At 41.9% G+C, this 13,691-nt stretch overlaps 1 protein-coding gene across 6 annotated transcripts in view; it reads left to right on the top strand.

Moving 5' to 3' along the window:
• LOC138759023 (lysine-specific demethylase 4B-like) overlaps positions 1-13,691 on the top strand; it is a 445,720-nt gene that overhangs the window by 47,795 nt on the left and 384,234 nt on the right. For all 6 annotated transcript variants that reach the window (XR_011354593.1, XR_011354594.1, XR_011354595.1 and 3 more), the window contains exons 3-4: positions 5,119-5,294; positions 10,085-10,199. Coding sequence is in view for 3 of the 6 variants with exons in the window: in XM_069928806.1 (XP_069784907.1) it covers positions 5,119-5,294; positions 10,085-10,199 (291 nt within the window). In the remaining 3 variants the exon portion in view is untranslated. The remainder of the gene's footprint in view (positions 1-5,118; positions 5,295-10,084; positions 10,200-13,691) is intronic.

Below are 13,691 nucleotides of genomic sequence, written 5' to 3'. Positions count from 1 at the left end.
TGTAGCCCCGTAATCCTCCAGGATATTTTTGCCCACTTCAACCCCTATAATTAACTTCAAAGAACTCATGCCTTCAGCTGTCAAATCCTTAAATTCCAAATTTCCCTTTTGACCTCTTTTCCTGAAAACTTGGCCCCTTGAATAAGGTTCTGATCATCTGGTTACAATGTCCCTATCTGTGAATGTGTTTTGTTTGTTCGTCTCCTCTTCTGTGAAAAACCTTGGGGTGTGTTGGCAATGCTATATAAATGAAAGTTGTCATTTTTGCCACCATTTTGTGTCCCACCATGCACCTTCACTAATTTTGGAGTAACATGGTTTATTTTCATATGGTCTTTAATGGATCTTGGCATTTAATTCTTTGTAACCGTTTCCATCTTTAAAATAAATTGCAGGTATCTGTCATGCAGCATTTATGGAAATGGAAACATTTTCTATTGATTAAAGCGTCAGGATTCAAAGAAGTCACCTTGGGGCTGCCTGCTCAACCTTACCGCATCAGGTAGTAGGTTGAAAAGCATTGAAGCATAAAAGAAAGAAAGTGTTAGTGCCCTACAGCGCGGAAGAAGGCACTACATCCCATGGTGTCCTTGTCCATGCTAAACAAAACACAATCTGCTGGAGGAACTCAATGGGTCAAACAGCATCAGTGGGAGAAAAAGAACAGTCAATGTTTTGGGTTCCATCCAGCAACGTTGTCCACTCTTTCTCCCACTGATGTGGCGTGACCCACTGAATTCCTCCCGCAGATTACGTTTAGCTTCAGATCCCAGTATTTATGGTCTTGTGCGTCTCCATCTACCCTTATCCCTTTCACCCTCACTGGATCGACAGCTTTCAACACATTGGTGATTTGCGGCCTCATCTCGATACTGAAATGCTGCGAAAGTCTCAGTCTTCTACCACCCATTCAGGCATTATGTTCCAGATTGCAACTTTACACACTCGTTGAAGTCTACTGAGACCACAACTAGAGTAAGGGTATTTTATTCAAAGTGGTTCAGATAATAATTTAAATACTTTGGTATTATCATAACTAAGAATTTTAAAAATCTTTTTAAAGAAAACTTTGCACTTTTAGTTAACCAAACCAAATCAATTCTTACAGGATGGTCACCACTCTTATTGACTCTGATTGGTCGTATTTATTCAGTTAAAATGAATATTCTTCCAAAATTTTTATACCTCTTTCAATCACCGCTGATATTTATTCCTAAGTCCTTTTTTGACAATTTTGATATATGGCGAAACAAGAAACCAAGATTAAATAAAAGATATCTTCAGAACTACTGGGCTATAAACATAAGAAATGTTACTTTTGTTGTAAAGTGAAAAGACCGATGATTATCCTAATTGGATTGAGGTGGAGTTGAAGTCCCTCAGAAATACCTCCCGATAGGCAGTGTTGAGGTCATCTTTACCTCTCTTTATTCAAAAATTAACAAAGAACTTAATAATGAAACATAGATTGAAAATCTGGAATCAATTCAGAAAAATTTTCAGACTTGTGGAATTTAAGTCCTATAATATCTAATTATTTATTTCAACCAGCTATTTTAGATGCCGGTTTTCAAGAATAGAATAGTTTAGGTAGTAATAGTAAAGTGCATTTCGATGCAATTAAGGTCAGGAATACATTGGAACACATATTTCATATTCAACTATTACTTCATCATCTCAAACACACATTCAACAATTGTCATCGGGAACCTTGAACCTGATGCTGGCTGCAGAATTTTTTTTGATTCAAGGGACTAATTTGGTTAGTTTCAACCTTACATCTCCACATTTTCTAATTTCCAGTGGTTTCTCTTAGCTTGTAGCAAATCACTAACGGCACCAAAGCCACATCCTACTAAATAATATGATGGAAAATGTATCAGTAGTTCCCTTGCTAAAATAGTTTAGGTATTTCTTTTCAATCTCTTTAGACAGGAACATCATGGTCCCTTTCATTTTGAACAGAGTTTTTACAGATTCATATTGCAACTCAGATAACTCCTCTTGGTATTGCACTGGAACTTCAGAGAAGTCCACCATCAATGGCTGAGTTAATGAATAGGAAAATCCATTGCCTTTAAAATCACAAAATCTATCATTGAAGTTGGTAACCAACATTTTCAAATGGTCACATTTATTCAACTAAAATTTCTTTGGCATAATTCTAGAAGTGTCATGAATCCAAATATCTTTGTTTTTCCATCAATGAGCGTCATATTTGCTACTTGGAGTTGCTTGTTCAATGTACTTAGTTCCTCAAAAATGTCCGTCAAGTAACTCACACAAGTTTTGCTATCTGTTGTTAGCAAGAGCTTCATTTCAGGTTTGTCCTTCAAAAACTTGCTGAGGAGATCAAACAATTCCATAAACCTTTTGATGCAGTTTCCCTTTGACAACCACCTTACTTCAGTGTGAAGCAATCCTCACATGGTCTGCATTTTTATCGACACAAAACTGCTTAAACAGACATTCACATTTGGCATTAACTTTGATGGCATTGATGCATTTGATCACAGAATGCAGTATCTCGTGTAGAATAGGGGAAACTTTCTTGACAACTAAGTTTTCTCGGTAGATAATTCAGTGCACAACCAACATGTTTGGATTTTCATCCTTCATTAATTTTAAATATCCTTTTTTTTAAACCCATCATAGCAGGTGCACCATCTGCAGCACAAAATACAATGTTTCCTTTGGTATTTCATTTTCATCCAAATAATTTTTGAGCTTGTAGTGGCTGTTTCTAACGATTCACAAAACAACATCTCTTCTTGAAAATCTTCCTGATCAATATATCTCACGAACTGGTGTGGACTCGAAGGGCTGACATGGCCTGTTTCCGCACTGTAAATGGTTATATGGTTATATGGTATGCCAATAACAGAGCCTCACTATCCTGTACGGTAGATTCATCCAGTTGTATTGAGAACTTTTGTGATTTCAACTTCTCAATAAGTTGTTTTTCAACATCTTGAGCCATGTCATCTATCCTGTTGCAGACAGTACTATTACTCAATGGCATTGCTCAGACATCTTTCTCATCCTTTTGCCGAACTGTTTTGAGAAACAATGATATTCCAGGTTTAATCAGTTCCTCCCCAGTTGTATAATTCTTCCCATGTTTTGTTATCAGCAGAAAAATTTCATAGCTAGCTTCAAGGGTATGATTTAGGGCTGCAGATTTTTGATCTATTTTCAAATTTCTCTTTCAGTGATTTAAAATATTCCAATTTTAAATTAACGTGGTTAGGATATTTTACACACAAATGAGCTTCAAGACAGCCTGGTTTCATTGATTCATTTCTCAAAGTCTGTTGGTATAATGGGCAAAAAGGTGCACGTTCATCATGTACAACAGGTATAAACCCAAACTTCAAGAACTCCACTGAATATTGACGAACCTTTTGCTTGCTTGGTTCAACAGTGCGAGCTTCCTGAAACAGACTGATACAACTGCGCGAGCTCCCTGAAACAGACTGATACAACAGCGCGAGCTCCCTGAAACAGACTGATACAACAGCGTGAGCTCCCTGAAATAGACTGATACAACAGCGCAAGCTCCCTGAAACAGACTGATACAACAGCACGAGCTCCCTGAAACAGACTGATACAACATTTTATTATTCTTAGAATTGAAAAATGTAATAAAAGTAATGATTGAATCAAAGGAAGAATATTAACCCTAAGAAAACATGAAAAAAATCACTAGTGTCGTTTCTGACATTTTATTTCTCACTGAGTTCATCAAAACTGTGCTAGCCTTGTGCTTTACTTTAGGGGGGTCCCTATTTTTTTTCTGATTTTTGGCATTCCCCATAGGCTGGCACCTCGGGTGAACCCCCTCCCCCCGCCCCACCATCAGTACATTAGTGCACAAAGATACATACAGCTACAAGTCTCACTCACTACTGAACTGACAAAGTGAAGGGGTATGGACGGAGACATGATTGTTGAGATAATTTGGAATCCTTGTCACCAATGAGATAATTTGGAATGGATAATAATAAGACCGGCCATAAAAAATATAATTATAATTATATTATAATTAACCAAGGATAACAACAGTTTAAAATAAGAGAAACAATGAAGAAACATTGGAAGAGCAAAAGCACATTTTATGAAAATGAAAAGTGCAAAGTGATTTTACTTGGAAGTTACCACAATTGTGTTGACTTGACTATGTTGCCAAGTTGCATGTTTCACACCAACATAACGAGTTTATTTTTTTCCAATCAACTTTTTGATTATTTTCTAAAATATTCCTTTACCCCCACACACCACCAAGATATTCTTACTCCCCACCTTGAGAATCTATGGTGTAAAAGGAAAGTTTGAAATCACACTTATTGGAATTCAGGAGACAAATGTATGTTTCTTTTAAAAGGCCTGGCAGGATGCTTCCTCTCACTAGGACCAGAGGGTATGGTCACAGAATAAATTGGTACCTACTTAACTGAGATGAGGAAGAATTTCTCTGGGGGTTGTCTGGCTTTAATTCCTTGCTAAAGGGATGTAGGGGTGCAGTCCATGTGGGTATCTAAAGCTGAGATTGTATTTTTTAATCGGCAAGGGAATTGTGAAAAGGCAGGAACCTGGATGAGGAATTTCAAATCAGCCATGATCCCATTAATGCATTGGAGGGGCTGAATGGCCTGTTCCCTCATCAAGTAGAAACAATGTTGCTTCAAGATAATTTTCCTCTTGACTATATGTCAGTGCTCCCCTCTGGTGGCGACAGCGTGTCAGTGCTCCCCTCTGGTGGCGACAGACTGCCATTACAGGATGTCGGAAATTAATCACAAAGAGAATAAACATTTTAGCATTCCGTGTCTTTGTATTTGCAGATAAACCCAAATATTATGATTTTGGTGATGAAAAGCAACACAGTGGGTCTGAAGAGTTGGCTGCTCATCCACAATATATGCTATAAAATTGCACTTAAAACATGCATAACTCTGAATAGAATTGTAAATATGTTTGTCCTTGGATATAGCTTCTCAAGGGCAGTTGAGTAACTTTTTCATGTCTTCAATGTGAGATCCTACCATTTTCTCAACCTACAGATATATCTCAGTTCTGGTTTGTTTTTGAAACTAATGTTGGTTCTGTCATTTTTAGGTCATTCCTCCTAAGAAATGGAAACCGAGGAAATCGTATGATGAAATAGATGATATGACAATCCCAGCTCCGATTCAGCAGGTGGTGACTGGCCAGTCGGGGCTGTTCACACAGTATAACATTCAGAAGAAATCCATGACTGTCGGGGAGTACAGAAAACTGGCCAACAGTGAGAAGTACAGAAGCCTTTCTTTTTACTTTGCTTTGTTTCTGAGAGAAGTAGACTCGAATTGAGATGTTCCCATATTAAGAATATACAGTACAGGAAAAGGGCCTTCGGCTCACATGTTTACACGTAAATAGAAGCCTCTTAAATGTTCTGATTGTATCTGCTTCTCTTACTACTCCTGGCAGCCTGTTCCAGGCACCCTGCACTACCTGTGTGTAAAAATGAAACTGGCCCTAGTTTTCCCAGCACCCCCACCCCACCTTGAACAGGAATGTATTTTGACTGCCTGCCTTACCAATGCCTCTCAGAATTTTAAAACTTCTATCAGGTCTCCACTCGGCCTTAAACAATCATTACTTGGCAATTCTTTGGCTTGGCTTCGCGGACGAAGATTTATGGAAGGGTAATGTCCACGTCAGCTGCAGGCTCGTTTGTGGCTGATAAGTCCGATGCGGGACAGGCAGACATGGTTGCAGCGGTTACAAGGGAAAATTGGTTGGTTGGGGTTGGGTGTTGGGTTTTTCCTCCTTTGTCTTTTGTCAGTGAGGTGGGCTCTGCGGTCTTCTTCAAAGGAGGTTGCTGCCCGCCGAACTGTGAGGCGCCAAGATGCACGGTTTGAGGTGATATCAGCCCACTGGTGGTGGTCAATGTGGCAGGCACCAAGAGATTTCTTTAGGCAGTCCTTGTACCTCTTCTTTGGTGCACCTCTGTCACGGTGGCCAGTGGAGAGCTCGCCATATAACACGATCTTGGGAAGGCAATGGTCCTCCATTCTGGAGACGTGACCTGCCCAGCGCAGTTGGATCTTCGGCAGCGTGGATTCGATGCTGTCGGCCTCTGCCATCTCGAGGAGTACTTCGATGTTAGGGATGAAGTCGCTCCAATGAATGTTGAGGATGGAGCGGAGACAATGCTGGTGGAAGCGTTCTAGGAGCCGTAGATGATGCCGGTAGAGGACCCATGAGTCCAAAGCCCGCTGCGCAGCTCAGACGGCAAAGTCCTCCTCAGCGACAAGATCTCCATCCTCAACCGATGGTCAGAACACTTCCAATCTCTTTTCAGTGCCAACCGCTCAGTCCAAGAATCTGCCCTGCTTCAGCTCCCTCAACAGCCCCTAAGGCTAGAGCTGGATGAGGTCCTCACCTGGGAAGAGACATATAAGGCAATTGAACAACTGAAAAGTGGCAAAGCAGCAGGTATGGATGGAATCCCTCCAGAGGTCTGGAAGGCTGGCGGCAAAACTCTGCATGCCAAACTGCATGAGTTTTTCAAGCTCTGCTGGGACCAAGGAAAGCTGCCTCAGGACCTTCGTGATGCCATCATCATCACCCTGTACAAAAACAAAGGCGAGAAATCAGACTGCTCAAACTACAGGGGAATCACACTGCTCTCCATTGCAGGCAAAATTACTTGGCAATAATATCCAAGTTATTGGTGTAAGGTACAAAATCTAAGACTGGTGTAGTGATTTTGAAAAAGCAGTGCTATTTGTAAAAACCTGGATAAACGTATTGATTAGTACACTATTCCTGAAATATGGGTTAATGGAATGTTCAAAATAATCATGGCAAGATGTAAAAATTGTTTTTATTACAATCACAGTGTCTGCAGACTTCTGTGTTTCACTCTTTTTTACAAAAAAACAAAGCTGGTTTGAGTTTTTGAGATCCTTACACAGTTTTTCTGGGGTGTATTTTAGGCATTAAAAAGGCATTTTCAAAAAGAGATTATTTTTCAATCTCTGTAAAAGTGTAACTGAATGAAAGCCGGAAATAACTAACTACATGACTGCAGGCCTCACTTTGGTTATTTTCTCTAAGGTTTATTCACTTTCTTTTGGATGATCAAAAGAAGCACCAGTGCTCAAAGTTATATACCACTGACCTGGCATCCCACCACCTCTTGAGAAAAGAGACTGAGATGAGGCAAGGTTTGTTGAAGCATGAAATGAAAATTATAATCTGGGCTGTTCAGCAGGCAGAAAGTGGGGCCTCTCAGTTCATTCCTCCAGGTTCAACAGCAGTTTTCATCCAACAGCTACCAGGTTCTAGAACCTACAGACAACGACAGATTTGAATGAGAGTCGCTGGCACTGTAATCGTGTTGCACTAAAACTCTACAGTAACCATGCTTCCCTTGGATAGTTACAGCAGGAAAAAAAAATGCCATTGGACCTTTGTGACCATGCTGGCCTGAGAGTTGAGATAATTCCCTCATTTAGAAAAGGTCCAAGTTGCTCTGAGAGTTGAGATAATTCCCTCAGTTAGAAAAGGTCCAAGTTGCTCTGAGAGTTGAGATAATTCCCTCAGTTAGAAAAGGTCCAAGTTGCTCTGAGAGTTGAGATAATTCCCTCAGTTAGAAAAGGTCCAAGTTGCTCTGAGAGTTGAGATAATTCCCTCAGTTAGAAAAGGTCCAAGTTGCTCTGAGAGTTGAGATAATTCCCTCAGTTAGAAAAGGTCCAAGTTGCTCTGAGAGTTGAGATAATTCCCTCAGTTAGAAAAGGTCCAAGTTGCTCCTATTTCCATTGTTTGGTTCCGAGTGCCTTTGGCTGCAGTTCTTTCACAGCACCTGCAGGTCCAGTTTATATGTGCTGATAGTACCTCTCAATGGCTTTCTCAGCCCCACTTGGTGACATTTTCATTTTTATTGAATGTAAGTTTAATTATATTTTGTACCTCCATTAAATCTCCTCTCTGCCGCCTCCTTCCAAAAATGATAACTTCAGCCTAATCAATCTCCTTTCTTAACTATAATTATCCAGCCTTAGAAACCTCCTTGTAAATCCTCCTTGCATTCTCTGTGTTCCTGCAACTTCCTTCCACACCCTCTCCAATGCTCATTATCATTTTAAATCCCCCTTCCCTGTCTCTTTTAAATTTAGACATCTATCAAGGTAACAGACCTGTTCAGCCCATGAGCCCATGCTGCCCAATTGACCTACAGCCCTCATACGTTTTTGAACGGTGGGAGGAAACTGGAGCCCACGAGGAAAAAACCCACGCAGACAAGGGGAGAACATACAAACTCCTTACAGCCCCACAGTCACTGGCGCTGTAACAGCGCTGCACTAACCATCCTGGCTTTTGTGCTGAGTGTCCCTGTGAATCCCTTCTGCACCCTCTCTATAAAGACTATTGCCCGCATCTGCAGTGAGGTGATGAGACTGTACACAATACCCTAGCGGTGGTCACACCACAATTTGGGCATTATTTACCATGATTTGACCTTGGCCAATGGGACGATGCCTCATTACTCTGTATGATCTTTGGACATGCACACCAAGATCACTGTTCCTCTACATTTTTCAGGATCTTATCATTTATCATGTATTCCCATACCATGTTTACACACACAACTGACTGAATTTATTTTCTGACTTGTTCCCACCTTGCCCATCACTTGTCAGCTTGTCACGTTCCTTGCAATCTTTTCGGCTTTCATTTTCCTCCATTAAGTGGCAGAATGTCAGCGCCTTGAAGAACTCCACTTTGAATGAAAGTGCCACCCTGATAATTTCTTATGTTCTGCTGTTTCACAAATCAAGGTGGCTGCTCTCGATGAACACAAAATCTGATGATGCTGGAATCTTGAGCAGACAATGAATTGTGGTTGGAACTCAGCAGGCTAGCAGCATCCGTGGGTAGAAATGGCCAATCAATGTTTTGAGTTGGAACCTTTTATCAAGATTTGAAAGAAATGTTGACTGACCATTTCTACCCATGGATGCTGTCTGAGTTCCTTCAGCAATTCTTTGACCCATCTCGATGTACTTGTCTAAATGCTGATTTGTATGGTTCCTGTTGAACAATTTTCCCACCACTCGTTAAACTTACTGGCCCCTGGCCATTCATACGAACCTGTCCTGCCTTCATACAAAGGACTGTACATCAGCAATCTTCCAGTCTCTGACAGCACTTTGGTCATTACAGGAGAGTGGAAATGATAGAGCCCACATTCTTCCATCCTTTGCAACTAAGAAACTGGGATATATTTTATCCTCTTCTAGGGATCTGTACATTTTAAAAAAGGTACTATACTTTGTGAAGTGTTTCAGGAGATTCTATATGTCACCGAAGAGACTCAAACTTATTCAGGTGTCCTGTAGAGAGCATTCTGGCTGGTTGCATCACTGTCTGGTACGGAGGTGCCAATGCTCAGGACAAGAAAAATCTCCAGAGGGTTGTTAACTTGGCCTGTGACATCACTGGCACCAGACTTCACTTCATCGAGGACCTCGGCAAGAGGCGGTGTTTTATCCTCAAGGTCCCCCACCAGCCAGGCCGTGCCCTCTTCACTCTGCTACCATCGGGAAAAGGTACAGGAGCCTGAAGACGAGTTCCTAGTGACACAAGGACAGCTTCTTCCCCGCTGCCATCAGATTTCTGAATGAGCAATGAACCCAAGACATTGCCTTACTTATATTTTTATTTATTGTTGTCAGGTGGTTTATTATATATGACTGTTTACTCTATCTTTGGCTTGGCTTCGCGGACGAAGATTTATGGAGGGGGTAACAGTCCATGTCAGCTGCAGGCTCGTTTGTGGCTGACAAGTCCGATGCGGGACGGGCAGACACGGTTGCAGCGGCTGCAGGAGAAAATTGGTTGGTTGGGGTTGGGTGTTGGGTTTTTCCTCCTTTGCCTTTTGTCAGTGATGACGCTGCGGTAAAACAACAAACTTTGTGACTTGTTCATGATGTTAAATTCTGATTATGAAGATGAAAGAATTCTATTTATAATCAGGACAATATGCTTCTGGAATGGAAATAATATACAATAATTCTTTAATCTCTTTCAGGTATTGTACACCACGTCATATAGACTTTGATGATCTTGAACGCAAATACTGGAAGAATCTGACCTTCGTTTCTCCCATCTATGGAGCAGATATCAGTGGCTCTCTGTACGACAATGTGAGTGTTGCGCTGTTGACAAGGAGCACAAATCTTTGTCTAATAATAATCTTCAGTAGTTTTCCTGTGAATTCAACCCACGTAAACTGTGATGCCTTGCATCTTTCCTCTTTGGATTGTGTCTCCTCTTTGTAAAGGGGCGTTGTAGCACTCTCAGCCCTCTGTGAACCCCGACTGGATTCATATCTTACAACCTTCCACTGAAATGGGCAAGAACTTTGATTGGGGCAGGCATTTCAGAGGGGGATGTGAGTTCAGGTTAGCAGTGCAGGCTTGTCCCCAGCTACCCTTGTGGCCACATCAAGACTTTACCGTCTCTCAATCGGCAGGCTGCTCTGTGAGCTTGTTACAGGCAGTCCACGGTGATGCAGCGCAAAGGCAAATGTTGCTGATGTAATGAACGAGTAATATGTAAAACATGGTTGTAAACATAGTGACCAAAAAAAAATTCCTACCCAAACAAATCAAATGCTCTGCTGGTGTCCCCCACCAAATAGCTTGTAGGATTAATTCAGCTGCCCTCCGGGTGGGAAAAGACTAACTTACAGAACGTGTTGGGAAAGCAAAGAGAAATATAATTAATGAGATTGCAATGACTTTATTTGAGATTTGTGAGGCATTAATGTAAACGGACGATGAGCCTCTAAATCTCTGACCTATTGTGTCAGTTGTTGTCAAAGCAGGTGTGCAAAGTGCTGGTCGGAATTGTGTGGCGAAGTTGCAAGAACGGCAGTCTCAAGTTTTCAAGAAGATCCAGAGATGTAGGGAGCCAGGTTTTCCAACCTGCCACCTCAGGGGTCATGGAATTGTTGAATCTGCTGCCCTTTCACCTGCCCTTTACCATACTGCTGGGAGTGAGCACCGACTGGCCTTTGTTGGAGGGAATCTTGTTACCCATCCAGCGACTAGCCCTGCCCTGATCTGCCATCCTCAAGTTATGGGAGATGCTGGGAAAGGGAATGGATCTCGATGAGATTTGGGACTCTGGGGCAATGGCCACGGGGGAGATTGGAAGGGAGAAGGATTTCTACCTATGTAGTCTGTGCTCCTGAACTAGCACCCGACGAGGCTGAAGCATTCAGGACAAACATTGAATGGAAATGAGGACCACAGCTCACACTCAGCAGATGGAGGACGAAACCTCAGCTTCTCAGCAGAGGTGGGGGATGGGTATGTATCCACTTCCCATCCCGGGAATGGGTCCTGGGTTTCCTCAACCACCAGTGAAATGAAGGGAGCTGTGCCATCAGTGTGGGTGATGCTTGATTGCAAAGTCCCAATTGCTGAAGGTCGCAGAGTGTTGGGGGATCCCCGTGGAGGGGTCAGCCTATTGAACGTTGGATTGTCTGCAACCTCTCCACCAAGTGGTGCACGTATGGCCATATCTCTGTGACAGGAGGACGTCGGGAGGAAGGAGGACGTCGGGCTGGAGAGGAAAGGACTAGTAACCACTTTGACTAATGATCCACAACCAAGTCCACACAAGTCATTCCGTCCTAATTCTAACCTCCTGTGCTGCAGCGCTGGTGGGCCAAGCTGTGTATTCACTGCATTTTGAAAATTAACTTCTGTTAATCAGAAATTTGATGTGTATGTTCTGACCCCAGCCTGTTCATCAAAGAAATGTATGTACACCTAGACCAATGCACTCTACGGCCAGTAAACTCCCTATGCCAAGAATGAGCACTGGCTTTGACTGTTAGAAAATGATTTCAGATTTATTATCAGAGTACATGCACCACATTAGATACAATCCTGAGATTCTGTTTCCTGCGGTCGAGGCAGAATTTCCACTTATTGGTAATGCAAAAAAAAAACTCTACGCAACGTACCCATGTAAACAACTGACTGCAATACAGAGAGGAGAACAAAAAACAATCAAGTGCACAAGTAAGAGTCCTTAAATGAGTCCCTGATTAAGTTTGTTGTTGAGGAGTCTGAAGGTGGAGGGGTAGCACCTGATGGTGTGAGTCTTGTGGCACCGATACCTCTTTCCTGATGGCAGCAGCGAGAACATTGTACTGGGGGGGGGTGTGGATCCTTGATGGTTGCTCCTGCTCTCTGACTCTCTTGGCCATGGGGTTGAGCAAGAAGTCCTGCAGGTGTTGGGGTCCAGTGCAATACACCAGTGTGCTGAAGTAGCTCAGCAGGTCATGCAGCATCCATAGGAAGTAAAGGGTAACCAATGTTTCAGGCCTGGGCCCTTTGTTAGAGGTGTCAGCAAAAATCTGCAGACAACTGAATAAAACAAAACTTTGGAATTCCCTCCATCCAGTGGTCAGAACCTGCAACTATACCGAGAAGTCAACAGTTAAATGGAGGGCAGGTGACTGTGATCTAAAATATGCCATTAGCATTTTCTGGTGCAGTTATAGTTGTGATTAGGACATTTTTGATATTTAGATGAGTGTTTCCCTTATGTTGAGTTTCATTTAGAGTGATGATGAATATTTACTGGCTGTTTTAAGTGGTAGTGCCACAGGGATTAGTGCTCTGTGATGTGAGTTAAAGCTGCATCATTACAGGTATTTGTCTGCTCTGGACTTCCATCACTGGAAACTGGATTAGGGTAACTTCATCGCACTATGCACCTATCGTATATGCAGTTGTATAGGATGGTCCTCGAAAGAAAATTTTCACCTTAAAAGAGACAAAAGGTCCAAAATCCTTACCTTGTCAATGAAGCCTCAACACTGTTGCCAACTCCGACACAATATCGCGCATGCTCTGTTTTGCGAAGACTCAGTGCTCCTCTGCAGGGTCTATCCAAGTCCGACTACTGTCGGCTCTGTACAAGCTTTAAATGGCCTGTTGCAGGAGCCATCAGTGATTTATTTTAAAATATCCAAATAAAATTTAAACCTTTTAATGATCATTTGATATTAAAATATTGTGATGTGCTTTTAACAGCATTCCAGTGGTCAGCAGTAAGTGCCAGGTTGACTTATACAAAAGGGTATTGATCAAAACCTACTCTTTAGGTGGAAATTCCAGGGTCGTCCTACACAATGTCATATATGGTATACTGATGAATCTATCAGTTTTGGAAACTTTTGTAGATGAAGACTCGACTTTTTTCTGCAAAATAGCATTGGTCCATTTTAATTTATTTTTCTTATCATTCAGATCATTTAGTTTTATTAAAAGGTTAAAATTGAGGGGCATTACTGTGGGAAATCTTGTTTATATAGAACAGTACAGCATTAGAACAGGCCCTTCAGCCCATCAGTCTGTGCTAAAAATAATGTCCAAATCAAACTAAAACTTTGTTGGTTGTACTTGATGGATCTCCCTCCAACCTCCCCACATTCATGAGGCTTCCTGGAAGCCTCTTAAATGCTGCAACAGTATTGCTTCCACCCTACTCCCAGCAGCTCATTGCAGGCACGTCCCACCGTGTGTGTGCGCGTTTAAAAAAAAAATATTTCCCACAAATCTCCCTTAAACTCCCCTCCCCCCCCCACCTCCATCTTAAACCCATGTCCTCCAGTG

This window comes from Narcine bancroftii, chromosome 3, assembly GCF_036971445.1.
Source record: "Narcine bancroftii isolate sNarBan1 chromosome 3, sNarBan1.hap1, whole genome shotgun sequence".
NCBI lineage: Eukaryota > Metazoa > Chordata > Chondrichthyes > Torpediniformes > Narcinidae > Narcine > Narcine bancroftii.
This window is presented reverse-complemented; position numbering and strand designations above follow the sequence as displayed.